Source organism: Falco punctatus, assembly GCF_963210335.1.
Source record: "Falco punctatus genome assembly, chromosome: 10".
Classification (NCBI taxonomy): Eukaryota; Metazoa; Chordata; class Aves; order Falconiformes; family Falconidae; genus Falco; species Falco punctatus.
This window is the reverse complement of record NC_137590.1, coordinates 30,754,103-30,772,667: the sequence shown is the minus strand read 5'-3', so window position 1 is coordinate 30,772,667 and position 18,565 is coordinate 30,754,103. Positions and strand designations below refer to the sequence as shown.

The 18,565-nt window shown below is 39.3% G+C and overlaps 2 protein-coding genes across 8 annotated transcripts in view; one reads left to right on the top strand and one right to left on the bottom strand.

Moving 5' to 3' along the window:
• Positions 1 to 18,565, bottom strand: part of RIC3 (RIC3 acetylcholine receptor chaperone) — a 415,628-nt gene that overhangs the window by 350,424 nt on the left and 46,639 nt on the right. The window lies entirely within an intron of this gene.
• The window catches only part of TUB (TUB bipartite transcription factor), a 163,466-nt gene that overhangs the window by 137,457 nt on the left and 7,444 nt on the right, over positions 1 to 18,565 (top strand). For 5 of the 7 annotated variants that reach the window (XM_080404749.1, XM_080404754.1, XM_080404750.1 and 2 more), the window contains 6 exons: positions 9,435 to 9,602; positions 13,191 to 13,262; positions 14,196 to 14,317; positions 15,202 to 15,393; positions 15,961 to 16,073; positions 17,176 to 17,290. In XM_080404749.1, the coding sequence (XP_080260875.1) occupies positions 9,435 to 9,602; positions 13,191 to 13,262; positions 14,196 to 14,317; positions 15,202 to 15,393; positions 15,961 to 16,073; positions 17,176 to 17,290 (782 nt within the window). The remainder of the gene's footprint in view (positions 1 to 9,434; positions 9,603 to 13,190; positions 13,263 to 14,195; positions 14,318 to 15,201; positions 15,394 to 15,960; positions 16,074 to 17,175; positions 17,291 to 18,565) is intronic. The other 2 variants (XM_080404751.1, XM_080404755.1) reach the window with 1 other exon arrangement.

The following is an 18,565-nucleotide window of genomic DNA, read 5'->3' as shown; positions in this document are numbered from 1 at the left end:
TACACGTTCACATGTTTTCTAGGTAGTTTTCTGATGAGCGCCTGGCTGAAATACTCTGTGAACAAAATTCTAGCTGCAGGCTAGTGAGGCACCTAGCAAGAAGCAGTCCTTGTTGGAGTGTGTGATTGCAGGGCTGTTCTGCAGACACTGCTCACATGCATGCTGGGGGCTCTCTGAGAACTTGCTTGCTAGGTGTAGGCAGTGTGTGCTTACTGTGAAGGAATTGCACAGGTTTTTATTATTTCATAGCAGGAAACACCTCGTATTTTTCTCATATGCGATTAATATTTTTATTCATTTTCTGAAAAATTCCCCAGACAGGCAAATGTTGGCATATTTTAATAGAAGCAAGTTGTGTCAGTAAAAGTAATGTCACTTTATGTAGACTGAGAACTTTGGCATGCTGATACTGCTCTATGTGTTGGAAACTAGTATTGTCAGCTGTAGAAACCTCTGCTTCTGCTGCAATTCTTAGTGCTCATCCTGCTATGCTATGTATAGTCTTCCCTGGCCTTCAGCATTTGCCCATCAATTGCATCTTACGTACTTTTCCTTGAAGTGGAGGTGCTGCTCATCACACATTATGAGTGTCTCCTCTCCTGGAGTTTATGCTAATGATTAATAACAAATCAGAAGCAATATCCCTGTCACTTAAAGCATGTTCAGAGCATACACGTAGTCCCTTCTCATCCAGCTCATCTACATTTTTCCAGATACTGGTATTTAACTGTTCCTTTATGTATAGTTTCACCCTTGGAATCATACCTAGTTTACCTTTGATAATATTGTAAATGTGGAGGGTTTGCAGGGGATTGTAACTGGATTTCCAGTCTTGCATCCTTATTGAAGCTGCAAAATATTTTGTTATTGGATAAAAAAGTAAAACTGAATGCAGCTTTAAAATTCCAGAGGGATTTTACTGATCAATCCACTAGAGACATAGCTAAGTTGTGTTACTTAAGAATGAAGAAAATGGAAGTGGTTGCAGAACCCTGAGTGGAACTTATGTCAATTTTTCAGTTACTTCTAAGAGTGAATGTGAGTTTTAAGAAAATATTTTTATAATAATATTGAATGGTTTTGCTAGTAACTTAAGATCTAACCAATGAAAATGGATGAAGGGTAAATGGTTTTTTACCGTTTTGTGACACAAGAGATTTTGTGTGAGGAAGTTCATTGGTAATTTGACCAAATCTTGGCAGGTTTAGGTTCTGCTTTCAGCTTTACAATTGCTTCAGGTTTTGTCTCCACTCTGACTACTGACTGTAACCTTTGTATGTCCTGTAAACCAGCGGGGTGAATGCACTTTACATGCTAAACTAGCATTTTCAAGGTTTCTGTTAGTATTTAGCTATAGTGAGCATCACCTCTGTAAGCATAGCCAAGCTCTCTGTGCTTTAAGAAAAAAAACCTTTAGACCGGATCCTGTGAATAATAAGCTAATTCAGAGAAAAAAATAAATTGAATTATACATGAATTGCTTTTGAAGCTGTAGTATAATGATTGTACTCTGGTCTTAGATGTGTGCTGCTTTTTTAAGTGGCTCCAAGAATGATGAAACTATGATCAGAACAATGTTCTAAAGACAAACACAAGGGAAATACTAGGTTTAATGAGGTTATGCTGACATAAGGCAAGAAAAGGAATGTGGCTAATTGCTCACGTAGCACTGCTTGTGCTTCTCAAGGTAGGGGTCAGCGTATTTTGTAATTCTGTGATGGCTAGTGTGTGGTATTTAGCAATTTTTTTTTCAAAATCTGTGATTATTTCTTGCATTACATTCTTAATGGTGGTATCCAGTATATCCTGTGCCTATTTTTAAAAAGAAACATCATTTTGTGAGGCAGTAAGAAAATGCAGTAAACTGATAACATTTTGTATTAGCTTAGCTGATTAAACTGGTATTTTTGAAAGTTCTCCCAGTTTATTGTTTGACATGAGATATTCAATATTGGAAAAAAACCCAAAATGCAACAAATGAATTTTGTTTGTTGAAAAAAGGGTTGTCCTTCCAGGGAAGACAGTGGATCAAATTCTCGTTTGATTTGTGATGCTAGTAAGGTGTGATGAAGGATGTTACTGAAATTAGTGTACAGTGTTGCTAGATAGTTCCACAGAAAAATAATGTGAACAAGTGAACATAGTTGCAGCAGGAACCTATGAAAAGTATGCACCCTACATAGTGTTAAAAATACAAAACCAGAGCATCTTTAGATATCAAATACCTTGATGATTCTTTGAAAAAGTATCACAGGCACATAGTGGTGTGGGTTTTTGTGTTTGGTTGGATATCCCCCCCCAGGGTTGTGAAGAAATCAATAAATATACTGGATAAAGTGCTTTTTTGGCTATGTGCAATGAATGGGGCAAAGCCAAACAGGAACATAAAACCAGAACCTTTAAAAAAACCCCAGAAGACCATGCAAAGCAAGGAGTTAATTCAAAGTGAAATCTAATATGAGAATTCAGGAGTCATTCTGTGAAAAGTTGATGTTGTTGTTTCTTTGTCTATTTTTGAGTGTTTTTCCTAGCAATCTTGCACTTCTGAAGTACATTCTAGGAGAACCCTGCTCTGAACTGCACTGGTTCACTCGCTGCCGTGGGCTATATAAATGAAGATTTTTGTCACTGAAACAAGGAATATGGATGTGTTTAAATGGTCAAATAATACCTTCCCAGCAATTTTTCTTTTATGTTGTACGTTTAAAGTCTATAGCATGTTGAGTATTCCCTGCTGTCCTTATGAGAGTCAGAAAGCAAATGAGCTGCTCTGAGACACAGCACTTTTTCTGCCAGGATGGCTATTTCACGTTTTGATTTGGTTTGCTGCTTCTGTGTTTCTTTTCTCCCTTTCACGCCTGTCTGTCTGTTTTGATTTGTGCATCCTGTCCCATTTTTATATGTAACAAGCAACTGCATTAATGCTGGCTGACTTAAGAAAGCAGCACCATTTGTTGGATAAGAAGCATCATTTCTCACTGTAACACTTCCTTTCTGACAAGGGGAGGGAAGTTCATGTGGAGTAGATTTATCTCAGCTTCTTTGTGCATTAAAGAGAAAGGGTAGGAGGAACAATAAGTGAGTTTCCACCAAGAAAAGTCCTGTTATTTCTAGATCTGAGAACCCTTTCAGGCTGTGCTTTGGCAACACGAGAACTAGATTGTGAAGAATTCATTCTGACCTCCTCAGGATAGAGATTTATGAAAGTACAGTTCCTGCTACAGTTTTCTAGATTTCGTCAAAGTGAATGTAGAGCTTGGTGCTCAAGCACTTCCTTTTGGTGTCCTGGTCTGGTCTTAGCCGTAGCCCTTGTTTTGATGGAAGTTTGGACTAAATCACCTCCAGCTGTCCTTTCCTAAAAAAAAATTTCTCTTCGCCCCCTTTCCCCATAAACAAATCCCTTTGTGATTTTGCAGTTGCTGGAACCCATATCAGTGGATGTGCAGCCCCTGTGAGAACAGCCATGTACTGGGAAATGGCTTACAAAATACTGACAGCTACAATAGTCCTCAAAAATAGACTAAAAAAATGCTTTTCCCTCCTTTAAATATTCTGGGTTTTCAGCGAATTCCTTTCGAGGATAGGTTCATCTGATTGAGAGAGGGAGGGAGAGGGAGTGAAATACTACTTTCTTGTTCCACTGTTCTGGAGGTAAATGTTATTATACTCACTGGTCACACTTCTTGAGGAATGCAGAATTCAAAAAAACATAATCAACTGTTGTTTTGTCTTTCTAGTTTCAAACGTGTATCACTTGAGACAATAGAAGCGGAAGCAGGGTTTGCTTTAAGCCAAGTTCTTTGAAGGACAAAACTCTTATTTGTTCTGGTGTCAGTCTTAACAGGAACAGATTTCTCTGAGGACAGACTCCCTGTCTTTGACCTCAGAGGAGGCCAGCTGGCCTTTGAAGGGTCATGCTGCCATCCCGAATTTGGGAGGAAGAGCAGCTCTGCAGTGCTTCTGAAGAACAGTTGCAATTGCAGTGTTGCTGCTGGCCACAGCCTTGGGTGTTACCCATGTGGGTATGAATTCTGTGTTGGACCCGGTGGCTTATCCAACCTGGTATCTTGCCTATGAAGGCACATACAAGAAGATTTTTAAAAAAATATAAAATATCTAGTGTGCCTGCGTTTGCTGTCAGCGTGTTTGTAGAGGAAGGACATACTTGTTGTAGAACCCTTGTTGATGTAACTGAGCTCAGAAAATGTGGCTTGAGATTTTCTCTTCCAGGGACCTCTTGCCTGACCTCGGTCAACTCTTCAGATCTGGTCTGCAAAGGGCTTAAGCATTCTTAAAACTTAGTCTGTGAGCAATATGCTTGACTTCATGTGTTGAATTTGTGTCTTAAATGCTTTATAAAATGACAAGAATCTTTGTGTCCTGCAGTTCCTCATTTGTAAAGTAGGGACAGAAATACTTGTTTTCTATGCTATGTTCCTTTCCTGATATGTAATGTCATTTGCTGTTCAGTCACTGAGCTCAATTAGTTCTCTCTGATGTATGATAACTTCCTTTTTAGTTTCTTTCTTAGTTTGAAGATGTCCTATGAAGAAATTCTTAATTTATTGTAACCATTATTTTCAAATAATTTAGAAATCTGTCTTTTCATGGTGTCTTAGGAGTAGTAAAGACTCTCTGTGAATAATCAGTTAATCATTCTTTCCTGTACTTAAGAGTTCATTTAAAAACTAAGAGGAAATAACATTTGCTGAAAATCTTTTCACAGCAAAATGTTTGCATGTATAAATGCATGCAGAAAGGAACATGATGTGTATAAATACAATTAAATTCTTTTCCTGCAAGATCCAATTACTGGGGATTCATGTAGTATATAGTTAAATACTTAAATAATGTTTTGGAGAGCTGACTCACTATGCTTATGCCTGTAATTTGCTGCTGGGTAGTTTGCCATATATTTAATCTGTAACTGATTTTTTCAAGACTACCGTAGTGCATCATGCACTACTGTCAGATAGCAAAATCTTTCCTTGTGTTTGGTCTTGTGCTCATCTAGAAGTAGTGGCCACGTGTATCAGCGGCCTCTCTGAGCTTTCCCTGGTCATACAAAGCTCAGTAGTATGTAGTCTTTTCCTCCCATTTGACCTTCTCCCCTTACCCCATTGTCCCTTAAAAATTTAAATACTCTTTCTTTATTATCTCTGGAGCAATGAAGTAATCAAAATTGCAGTTCTGCCCTATCCTCTTTAATGTTGGTATTCTACTGTAGTATTATAGAGCCATTAGACTGTGATGACTTTGAGAATTTCTCTGATGGGGTGTCTAGAAATGCTTAATTTCTATCCAGTTTTGAGAGGAAGTTCCACTTGGACCTAATCTGTTACAGATTCTGGGTTTAGACAGGACTATTGAACATCTAAGACTTGTGTTCAGCATGACTATACCCTTAGTTTCCCACTTGCAAATAGGGTTAGGAAGTTGTATTTTGTTCCTGAAAAAATAATTTTGGAAGATTGTGAAGCTGAAACAAAAATGCATGGGTATTAAATGGATAGCCAGAACTGCACTTGTCATGCTCTACTAGTGCTGTTGTGGGAGAAGGAAAAACCACCCCAAAAGGACCTCTAGATCTGTAGGACCAAGGAGGAGGGATTTACTTCAGGGTCTGTAGCTGCCATCCCATGCAGTCTGTACTTGTTCATCAGAAAGAAATTTGATAACTACATCTAGTAGAACTGAGATGGCTCATCCATATTCATTTTAGTATCTATCTATAGGACATACCAAATTTGTTGGAAGTGGTTCAGCAGAAAGCTGCTGGGCATGTGGGATAGAGAAATGTATGCCTGGTGACCCTTACATAAAGATATTTCCTTTAATTGCTGGATTGGAACAATAAAATAAGGTCTCAACTTCATATCATTGAAATACATTGTTGTTACTAAACCCAGGGAGACTGAATGGATTTGGGGATGTTGGTCCATCCTTTAGAAGCTGAAGTTTCAAACAGGCATAGTGTGGTATAAAAGGCACAAAAGCTTAGATTTGTTTCTTATGCCTCATAAACACTAAGCAAGATTTGCAACTTTATTCCTTTTCCAAGGCTTTCAGTAGCAGTTCTGTCCTTTATTTTTCCCCATACCTTTTTCTCTGTCACCTCATTCCAGACCTGGATCTTGTGATTTTTTTAAAATTTTTTTTTTTGGGGGTGTAGGTAATTAACATTTTGTGTGGTTAAAGCAGAAGAAAAACAATCCTATCTAAAAATCTCATACCTGAGATCAAACTTAAGTGCATATCCACCTAATGTATTTTGAATTTCTTAGAATTTAGATTAATTCAGGTTATAAAAACATTCTATGTGCTAGTTTAGATTACCAGCTTGCAAGAGCATGATACTGTATTTATAAATATTGTCTAGAAGATTTTAGGTGCTAACAGAATACAGGCATTGCTAAATAGTAGTTTATAGGATGGAAACACCAATGAATGCCAATTTTCTGTTGCTTTTTTTTCATTATTTCTTTGTTTTCATTTCTGGTACCTCTGGGTTTCATCTGAGACGTGGCCATGTCAAAGTTTACCAGAAGGCCTTTACTGAAGGGACTGGTACTCCGGGGGTTGTTTTGATCTCCCTCTTTCCTCCCTGCCCTCCTTCACTGCCTCTCAGAAATTCCCTCTTCTTCTTAGCAGCTGTTCCAGGACATCTCTGTCAGGTTTTTTTCTACCTAATTTTTGGTAAAAGCTGTAGAAAACACTGAGTGTAGCAATAAAGACTTTCTTTTTGGCAGAGCCCACTCAGCTTCTTTGCCTCTTTTGACCCTGTCCTTAAACAGGGAAGCTGGTAACTATAGACATGAATGGTTTGTTTTATTTGTATTATTTGTATTACTTGTGAACCATCCTTCCAGTAAGTGGGTGAAAAGGAGTCAGCTAGGCAAAGAAAGTGAGAACACCCGGAGAGATCCACCTTGAGTATCACAATTACAAAAGCTTGGAAGTGTTTTCAGACATTAGGTAGTTAATAGTAAAGCTGCCTTTTGAACTGTGACTTGCAAAGATACAATTATATCTCATGATACAGAAAAAAGAAATGTATGCTTGCATTTAATACCATTTTACACATACATATATAGCTACAAAGATGTACTATACAAATATTAAATAGTGTTGCATTTGCCACGAACCATCTACAGTATTCTAATGCACCAGAGGTTCTTTCCCTGCTCCCCCCCCCTTCGTCTGGCTATATCTCCCATTCCCTTAAATGGGGTCACTAGTGGAACCATTCGTACTGCTTAATAACACACTCTACCAGTGATGCACTCTTCAGAATACTGAAATTGATTTTTCTTCTCTGAAAGTGTGACCTGCCAGTGTAGCCTTTGTCCTAACGCTTAATAATACGTGATGTTCCTGACAACACGGGGTGTGAGCGCAGATGTTCTGCAGGCATCAGAAAAAAGCAGTCTCAGTGCAATGTCTAATGCTGTCAAAGGCGTTTCATTTGCTGCAGATCAGTCTCTGCTTTGAAGAAGAATAATTAAGGTGTTTTGTTCCTTTTGAAACGGGTTGTCAAAATTAGGTTTGTATTGTCCAAAGCTTAATAAGGAACTAGATAGATACGCATGAGGTACGAGCATCTTGTTAAACTCATGGATGCTTAACACCTTTGAAATTGTTAAGGCATTAAGAGTATTAAGGTAAGAATCTAACTTTAGGCAGCCACTCTAATGATAATGGTTAATGTGGTTAAAGCTGTTAAAAATACCAGAGTGGATTTGAGCAGCTACCTGTCTGTTCTGGAGCACCATTACTGTAGTGCTTATCCTGAGATAACTTTTAAGAAAAATGCTATTCTGTTTGTTGCTATATTACACCTGCAACATAGGAAATTACACTGTTCATTCTGCATCGCACAGAGCTTCTGCCTGAAATTGCCACCCCACCAAGATGAGAGAAACATTTCCATGGACTTTATTTAGTCCTTCAGGGTTCGGTGGACAGATTGTTTTATTTATTGTTAGTTGTTATTAGTTTTACTTTCAGTAAATCAGAACTTACAGGGTTTGTGCGGAAGTTGCCAGATAAGAGTCTGTGTGATACAGATGAGTCAATAAATCCTTGTGGTCTTGAACTCTGTGAATTTAATACTTCTGCAGTGTTAGACTGCATCTTGTTAGGTAGTTGCACAGCCAGTGCTGTTCCTGATCCTGAGGGTGTGGGCCACTCTTTTCCACTTATGCTTCATATCGCAGTGGCAGTGCAGCAAGTATGGCAAAGTGCAGCTAAGCATGCTAAATGTGTAATCCAGTTGTCTTTAATGCAAGTTGACAGCTGCTGGCAAAGCGGGTTGAAATTGTATTCTTGGAGATCACAGTCTGAAAAAATCCCAGTCACTACAGGATGCATTCAGCTCGGTTTGGTGTGAGAAGCATCATAGTCTTTTACTGAACTAGCTCTTTGTAACGCTTGCTAATTCTCCACAGTGTTGCTTGCTTAGTAACAAAAATTTCAGAACAGCAACAGTATACAGGCTTACGTATTTAGTGTATCTGTACATGACAATATTACCATTTTTATTGGTACAAAAGTGCATTTTTATATAGCTTATTTAGTAATATATACCAGCACTAAATCTTAACTAAAAGCTGAAGTACATTTGTAATCTGATGATTTAACTTGCTGTCCTGAAGAAAAAAAAAAAAGTTAGGTTGTGATAAGAACACACATTTTTTCATTTTTCTGTCTTCAGAGGTGATTTACAGCTGCAAGGAGGTAAACAGGTTCTTTCTGGCTGTCATCAGAAGCCACAGAACCACAGCATGGCTGAGACTGGAAGGCGCCTTCTGGGCACCGTCTAGTCCCACATCCCTGCTCGGAGCAGGTTGCCTGGGACTGTGCCTGGTTGGGATTTGAACATCTCAGAGGATGGAGGTTCCAGGGAATATGTATTATCTACTTTATGGTTCCACTGTGATGTTTTAACTGTATAGCAATTTACTAACTCAGTAGGCATATTTATGCTTGTTAACATGCTGCTCTTCCTGTTGTATATACTACTAGATTGACTTGTGAATTTTCAAGATTTCAAAGCATCAATTCATAATAGCAGTGTTGTTTATTAGGGGACATGGCATAATCTAGGACTCAGGCTTATGTTTCTGGACTTACGAGAGCTGCATCTGTTTTCTTTGTCAGTCCTCTCTAGTGAAGTTCTTTTCTGTTTAGTTTTTAGTGTTTCTGGTGCATTGGGGGGTGAGGAGGGCAACAGTGAAATCCTGATCACTTCTCGGAGATTCTCTGGTGCAGTATGTGGGAAGTAAGGTGTTTGCCTTGGAAGCTAGTTTAGTCTTGTTTAAGTTTAGAAATGTGACCTCTGATTTCTGATTCTTGGAAAAGATGCTTTTTGTGAGCGAGCAACTCAGTAACTTCTTGACACAAAGACAACTAAGGCTTTTGCTATTGTTTGACAGGGATTGATGGCCCAGCAGCTTTTCAAGATAATGTTCAGAAGATAGGAAGTCACGTGCAGATTCTCACTGTTGGACGGTCTAGCCATGATGAAGATGATGGAGAAAAAATGGCTAGTGGCCAACAACAGCAAAGCAAACAAGATCTTAGAACAGCAATGCAGAAAAAAGGTAAGTAGCCAAAGCTGCCTTCGTTGTTATTATTGCTTGCTTGATGTACATTGACTCCTTTTTCCTATCCTTACTCTTAGCCCTAGCCTAAGCAGAGACTGCTACTCTGTGTTTCTTCTCTTCAGAGCCTGTTAGACTCTATTCTATTATCTTGGGGGGAAAAAATGTGAAAAATAGTTCTCTTTTGTCCCAAGGAACAAGAGCTCTCTAGGCTCTTAGGGATGCGGCTTTCCCATCTGCAGTGCAGTGCTGCTATTAAGGTACCAGGCAGATGCTAATGCTCATATCCATCTGTTCACATTTTTATATTATACAACCCTGGAAATCACTTACTTGAGGGTTAAAAAGAGAGTACAAAATAGTAACATTCAAACTAGAATATTAATTTTAGTTGTGTTGTCAGTTAAACATTGTTCATGTTTTCATAGTGTGTGTTCATGTCTACAGAGGTGAAAATTATAGCACTGTGTATTCTGCAGCACTTCCCACCATGCATAGTCCTCAAATGTTCTGAAATATTTTTTTTCTCCTAGAGGCATGCATGATTTGGGAGATAGCTTGTGTATGTACACATTCATGCATCTGTCCCTTCCTTCCTGCACTGTTGTTATATCTCATTAGAGATTAACTGTAGGAAGGAAAAAAAAAATACCTTAAAATTCTCACAAAGCTTTTTCTGAAGGCATTTGCTTTGGAGTTGTTCTTCTTCAGTGTACAGCTTTTGAAGCAAAGATGGCTCAAGCCAAGAGTGCTCTGATGCTTTAAGAATAAACTCTTTGTGTATAAAGAGCAAAATGTAAGTGCAAACTTGACTCATCTAGAAAAGACTATTCATACCTAAATACCCGCCTCTTGTCTGCAGAGCAGTTCTCACTAAGATTCATTTTTTCTGGGACGTTACTCTGCAGATGTGAGCAACTTCAACTGAAACGGGCAGATTTTCTCCAAGTGCGGTATTTCCTGGGCATTTGAGTCGGAGGGGTGTTGGCATGACTAACAAGTTCTGATCTGTGTGGTGATTGTGTTGCCTTAGACCATGGCTCAGAATATTTAATCATCAGGCACACTACTTACTAAAGCTGATTGATTTAGAACTATCAACAGACTTCTCAAATTAGGTCAGAGCACTGGGATTTTTACTCTGAGGATCATTTCTATATTTGAAGTTTTTTCCAGGTTAAGATATATTTTTATTCTCTCCAAATTTTTGTTCATTTTTTTAAAATAAAAGCAGTGGGTGAGTTTTTTTTGTTTTGATTTGGTTTTGTTTTGCTTTGTTGCTTGATATTCTTAAATATATGGTGTGACCTTTTCTTACCAGGTCTGAGTATACTCCTGATCCAAACAGATTCTGCTAAGAGTAGACCACTAGTATGCTTCAGCTTGGGGCAGGGGGGGAACCTTTTTTTAAATGCGAACGTGGAGGTTTGCTTATTTTTATTAACAGAGCTATGCTCTGTGAGACACAGAGAAGTATTAAGACAAGACAGCAACTATCAGCATCTCCATAAAATATTTTTACTATGTGTGTATGGTTTGCCACTTGATACCAGCAGAAGAGGCTTGTTAGAAAGTTAGGAGTATCCCAACATTCATGGGAAACTTTATGTAGAGCTAGAGCTTTTCGTCTGGATTCCCACTGCCGCTCTGCCACTTCACTGCTTGTGGCATGCCCTTACTGGCATGTCCCCATTGGTCTGAAAAGCATTTAGAATTGCTGTCTCCTGTCAGTCCTCCTCTTGCCTGGAATAGGAGCAAAAAGAGAAGAGCAGAGAGATATATGTTAGCTGGCCTAATGGGAAAGGCTGAGTCCTGTCAGATTTGCGTAGCCCTGACCTGTGTCCATTCTACTCTTTGACACTAACTTTGTGGAGAGAGGCCACTCAGCATGTGTCTCTGCTTCCTCAGTGAGTCAAGTTCTGTTACAAGACAAGAGGTTATAGGCTACCTGAGTGTGAAAAGAATATGCCACTTACAAGAAAATGCCAAATGTTTTGATTTCTCCATCTGTTGGAAATTGCCATACTAGGATAATTTTCTTCCTGCGGGAAATATTCGTCATTTTGATTTCCAAAGTCTTAATATGTAGACTTCCTCTCTGGCAAATGAATCACTAGGACAGAGCCAGAATTCCGTAACACTGAAGAACTAACATTTTTTCTGTACATTTATCAGTTTCCAATATGTCTCAGTAAAGACTTGGGATGAGCAATTTAGTCTTAATTCTTCTTTGCCACCTGAAGTCGACAACTGGTTTGAGATTTAAGGGAAGGAATAGATTTGATTTCTGGGTTCACAAACAAAACAGGCGCTCTCTGAAGCATTCTTCCCCACAGGTCATAAATGCAGACTTTTCAGAGAGTGGCATGGAATTTTCACCACCAAAATATTGGTGGCAAAATAGTGAGCACAGATGTAGAAATAGACTAATTACATCTGTGCATATGAAGTATGGCTTTATTGCACAGCTGCCAGCTGGGGAGATGGACTGTCTGCATTACCCATGCATTGTTGACTTAAAGGTGTTTGTCATTATTAAGAAGTAATGCTTGTGATTAATGCGTGATTAATAAGTGAGTTCTACAGGCTTTGAAAATATCTGTTGACCTGTGAACTCAGGCCTCCCTTGCATAACCAGATTTTATTGAACCTTTTTGCTGTCATGCTGTGTGGTGTGTGTCCAGACTAGGGGAACTGAAGAAGTGGTAACACGACCATTCATGGAGCAACTGGGTGGAACACAAGCATTGCGTATGCTTCTGTTTTATATACTCACTGTTACTATGCTGGTGTAGTTTCATTATCCAGTGTGCATCTGGTGTCAAAAGCTGTTTTAAAGGGATATGCATTGAAGTTATTGGAAGCAGCAATAAAATAAGAAGTATTTTAATGCCTTTTTTCTTTTCTCCTTCTGTTGCAAAATTTGAACTGAAGAAAACCATTGCTGCTACTATCTCTGATAGTATCAGCAATTATAGTTTGTATTTCTGTACAGTAGTTTGGTTCAGTCTCTGTTTGTTGCAGACCAAGCTCATATGCCAAAAGCCTAAGCTAAAAGTCTCTCTGTGTATCCCTGGAAGTCTCGGAAGAACAGTTTAGAGAGCCTGAGAAAGATGATGAGGATGCACTAGGCACAGGGATTTAGGTATAATTTAGGCTATCTGAATTGGAGTCTGAATACCTTTTTTGGTATTACTGAATGAATATTTGTGTACAGTCTGTGTATGTCACTTTTTTGTGTGTGTTAGAATTCAAATGTAGGCCAGAAACCTCCCATGCAGAGCACCTTGTGCACAGAAGGGTTTGTAGCACAGCCATTTAGTGTGGGTGATGTTTTTTGAAGGTTCCACTCTGTGATCCAGAGCTTTTGGACTTTATTCAAAATATTAAAAGAGAAGGTGACACCAGGTAGAAGGTGAATTTGATTGTGCAGAAAGATAAAATGTCCATAACTGAGAATTCAGGCAGCAGCATTATGGCACCGTCCAGTAAGCCTTTAGCCCTCTGCTGAGTCCTGTTGGCCACTTAGGCTCATTCGCTCAATTAAGGGTTTGCAGAATCAAGCCCATGGATCTTTTCCTTTCCCAGATCCCCATGCAAATACATCCTGGTCCTCTTCCACCTCCCAATCCAGTCTTGTCGCCCTGGATCATGTTCCTGGTAAGTACAGAAGGAAAAAGTTAATTATGCCGATGCTGCTTGGCTCTGGGAATCTTTGCATTTTGTTTATCCTTCTACATTGGACTTACCAATAGTGGAAATTCTGGACCAGGTGTTTTCATTTATTGTGTTTTTTTGTGTGGGTTTTGTTTTGTTTTGTTTAGGAAAAATTTTTGTGTAGTTAGCCTCTAATATGTGGAACTTAAGAGTTTGAACCTGAATACAGGGTGGCTTCATCTGCATGATACTCCTTGAAAAACTAGGCCTGGCAAGTGTCCCACCATTGATGCTTTCTGCTGCTAAGTCCTATTTGATGTTCAAAGTTGTGTTTCCCTTTGAAATGTGTGAGGTTTCAAATTCTTGTAAAGTCAAATTTTTAAGTGTTGTAAAGCAGTTCCTTTGGCCTGGGCTGATACTGTTTTTTACATGAAATAAATATGCATGAGAACATTTCCTTGATGTGAATGTTTCTTCTCAGTCTAAGATCTGCTCTTCATCAGATCACATAGGAACAGTTCAAAGGATGTTGTAGAAGGGCTCGTACTTTAATTGTTAAGGTTTCCAAGTGGCTGTGGTAAGTTGTCCACTGGGCTCCCATTTCAGGTTTTTGTGTTATGCTTGAAGTACTTGATTGGATGAAGAAGATCTGAATTTAATTCCTAACTGAGTTTTGCTCCTGTATCACTGGGGAACTCAGTCCTCTCTGTGGAATGGAAACCATACTTCCTTTCTCACTTGCTCTTTTGGCTTCTTGGGACAGGTGCTGTCTCACCCACATATTTGTATGCTGTCTTGCATGGTGAACCCCTTCACACACACCCTCTCTCACCTGTGAGCCTCAGGGTGCAACAGTATACTAAGTGATGTTTTACAGCAAGTATGAACAGCTTTAATATATTAGTATTTCATACAAGTGCGCTGCTTTCTCCTCAGGCATTTCAAGCAGCATGAATTTTGATGAGGAAGAGGATGAGGAAGATGAAGACAGCTCTAGTTCTTCACAGTTAAACAGTAACACCAGGCCTGGTTCTGCCACAAGCAAAAAATCCAACAAGGTAAGGAGTGAGTGCCGAAGAAGGACCCTGCAGGCTGCTAGGTACTGCGTGATTTCAGAGTGCAGTCAGGGTAGGCCTGGCTTCCCTGTTTTGTTTTTAATATGCACTAACGTATCTCCAAGGTGATTTACTGTGATAGCTCTCTGGGTTTATAGGAGCAAGCAATAAAAATAATGACTTGGAGAAAAGAATAGCAAATATTGTCTGAACTTGAATGAAGAGAAAGGTAAACAGTAAATATTTACCTTTCTACCGCTTGCAGGTGCTCCAAAGGATCTTTTGTTTCTGTTGCCCTTTTCTGAGCATTTTTGTGTTCTCGCTGCTACCATCTGAACATAAAATAAGACTTCAGCTTGTTCAGATCTTCTAAATCACAAGCTTTTGCTAAACCAGTTGATGGTGCCCCACTCTTACATACTGCACTGACTTCTCGTTGCCGTTACATCTCTTTCTAGCCTAACCTGTCTCTCTGTATCCCATTTCTTCCTTTCATCAAAGGCCATCACTGTCCTTGTGTATGGCCTTTCAGAAAAAAGAAGTGTGGTGAGATGGGAAGGTGTGAGCCAGGGTTTGCATTGTAACATAGCAGTCTGCCTGTGCCGCCACCCTGTTCTGCTTTGTCAGTGTGTCTGTACGCTGAGCATCTGCGGCACAGAGGACTGCTCCCTAGGCCTTTGGTAGCCAAGAGCTTGACCAATTGGATGGGGAGAGATCCTTAGCTTGATAAGCTGCCTTCGAGGCTGCTGAGGAATCAGAATGGGGAAGACAGTATGACCATTGGGTTTATTTTTTTAAAGTGCAGCTTCTATGAAATGTGATTCCTTTGTACTTAACAACCTTGCAAATCAGAGTTGAGGAAACCTGAGTTTTGTTTACTGTTTTAGGAAGCGGCCTCAGCCCCCAGTCCTTCCACAAATGAGCCTCTCATAGATGTTGGTGACCTGGAGGAATTTGCTGTAAGACCTGCTCCACAGGGTGTCACTGTCAAATGCAGAATCACAAGAGACAAGAAGGGAATGGACCGAGGGATGTACCCTACTTATTACCTCCACTTGGAAAGGGAGCACGGTAAAAAGGTCATAAAATAACTTGAATGGCATACCAGTTGCATCTGAATATAAAAATATTACTAAAAATCTGAAGAAATCTTACAAAGCAAACATAATCCTATACTTTGAATGTATTTTCAGTTTCATTGACATCTGCCCTACAGTCTTCCAAAAGCAAACCCGTAGAACAGAGCAATACTATTGCCTTTCTTCATATGACTAATCTTTGGCCTTAAATAATCCATGCATGGCACCTTTATGTGACAGTCAGCAGTTGGGGTTCTCTGCATTCTGTGGCCTAAACCCACCTATTTTCTATTCAATGGGAAGAGCCAGAGCAACTTAAAACATTTTACAAAATAGATTGAGTTGAATTATTTAAACCAAAAATAATGGACTGAGTGGTTGAGAAATCACTTTTCCTTTCCAGATTTTTATCTGGTTTTGCGAAGTCCCAGGAGGCCTTCTGTTACTTAGCTAATGATGCTGGAAGACAGAAAAATCGCCTATGGTTTCTTTATATCAAGGCAGGAAGTGGTGTGTGCTAACCCCTTTGGCATTCTAGAATTTATTTTTTTTTTTTGCACTGCTTAGGTGTTTCTGTTAGCTGGACGGAAACGAAAGAAGAGTAAAACCTCTAATTACCTCATCTCCATAGACCCAACTGACCTGTCTCGGGGTGGAGAGAGTTTTATTGGAAAACTGAGGTAAACACTGATACAGCTAAAAATTTTCTTTATATAAGATAAATAAAGGTCATTTAAAATTAAGAAGCCTGTAAGCCACCATGACTTGTTAATTAGAGGCTTGACTGCATGATGTGATAATGGTCTTAAAGTTCACAGTATCCAAGGCATGTTTTCAAAATGTCTCAAGTTCTTACAAGATCACATTTTATTAAAAGTCAGCAGGACTGAAGCTCTTAAATGCTCAAAGGCCCAATTCTCAAGGGTGTATGAGCACAACTTACCTTAATGAGATTTTCAGAAGTGCATGAGTAGATTGTGTCTAGCACTATTGATATTAAATACTTTGGAATGGAAATTCTGATACACAATCTTAAAATCTCTTTGGTTTTGCCTGTTTCTTAAGGTCCTAATTAGAGTTGTTTAAAAGTAGTGGAATTCTTTCAGAAGCACATGTTTCTTTTCTGTCTGTCATACATCATACATCAGTCTGTTTGTTGATACCTACGTGGAGCCTCTCAATGTATGTTTAGCTCGTCTGTGCCTGAGGAAAGGGACTGTGCTACTAACTGCCATTTGCCTCTGTGGATCTTGGAATTTCATGCGCTATTTATTGCAGTGCAGGCACAAAATGAGAATAATGTGGGTTTAGCATGTTCTGAGTTGCATTTTGCACTCCTTGGTGTGATTTCCATTTAAATAGGAAAGACTGATCTTATTTACAACTTTATGAAAATCACTGTCTGTATTCTCATAGTCTTAGTAGTCAGGTAAGAAAGCAGATAGTTTTGTAGAGATTAAGTATATCTTTAAAACCAAGCAAACAAACAAAATAACCCCACCCAATTCTTTCCTTGCTGCTTTCTTGAATTTAATAGTTTGCAAGATGTCATGAGAAGTCCATGGCATAATAAGGGATCTTTTGTATACTCTGCTGTACTGTACCTTTACATTTTTGTTACGGCCTTTAATCCAGAAATTGCTATTTAGCTGGGATTAGAATTAACAACTATTTGTACTCAATATTATCTGTCATTCCTTTGGGGCTACAATGCAGTAAAGGATAGATGTCTCAGGCAGCATTACTGACAAATGGTGATTGGATTTTCCATTTTTTTGATAGATCAAATCTTATGGGAACAAAGTTTACAGTTTATGACAATGGAGTAAATCCAATGAAAACAACATCAAGCCTGGAGGGGAGTACCCTGCGTCAGGAGCTAGCTGCTATTTGTTATGTAAGTACTGCGCTGCTCACAGGCAAAATATGCAAGAAAGGGCAGTTCAGTTTTGGAAATAGCACACTGAATTTCCTTCTCACTTATGATTATGTAAATCAGCATTCATACTTGGATGTAATCAAACAGCTCAGCTGATCTTCATTAGAGAAACCAGGAAATTCAGTGGAAAGCAGAGGTAAAAAACGTGCATAGAACCAGGTTGCTGAGTTCTCACCCTTGGTCAGAAGGTGTAAGACCATCTACGTAACCCTCTGGAAGGGGTAGGATGCTTCGCAGCCTGCAGGCACCATCTGAGGGAGTCTTCTGAACTGGAAAGAGTTGTGCGCATGGAATTACTGCACTGAAGTGTGATCATTTGTAACGGCATTTTGGAGGAGGCCTCTCTGATTCAAGACACAGGTAGCTGACCAGCTAGGTCTGCAGCAGTGGCTGACAGACTGGGATAAAAAAATCTAAACCTTTTTTTTTTTTACCAGGGAAAAATCCCAACAAGCCCCAAACAAAATCCAAAATTCAATTGAATGAGAGAAACCAGCCCCTTGTATGGGACAGTAAATAGCACTTGTCAGGAGTGATGCAGACAATCAAAACTTGAAACACAGGTGCTGTTGTTTCATGATTACTGGATGGACCAACTGTTTTAGTGAGCGTATTCTTTCTGTCCAGAAAGCTCTGGGCCCAGGTAATTCTTCCAGTCAGAACTGGTATGTACACTGTTACAGAAAGTTTTCTGTTTTCACAAATCAACAATTTCTGAAAAAAATATCCAAGAACCACTTTTCTGAAAAGTTCCTGCCCTGCTCTAATCAATGATGCCTGGAAATCTGTCAGATGGAGGTCCATCCATCCCAGCATACACCCTGCGTATGCACAGAATGCATTCCTGGAAAGGTCAGCTTCAGGTTGTGGGGAATGGTGCATCTAGAAGATTTCAGCACATGAAAAGGAGAGGAGAGAGCCTGCTAATGTGTTCTTTTCCTGCTGCTTAGGATGCTGCTTTCCTGTCAATATTGTATACATTGCGTGTTTGTTCATGTGTGCTGTTACTCAGGCATGTGACCTATGGTTGCAGACAGGCAGACACACACACACATATCCCTCCATTCCTGTTGGATTTGAAACTCTGAGAATTTCAGAAAATCCAGTAACAGGATTTAACAAGAGAGTGCAGGATTTGGTGTCTGTTTAGAGTTTGACTGACGTTCCAGTAGGAACCTAGGAGGGCTTACATGTTTAATAAAGGAAATTTTAATAGTTTATACAGGAGGGCAT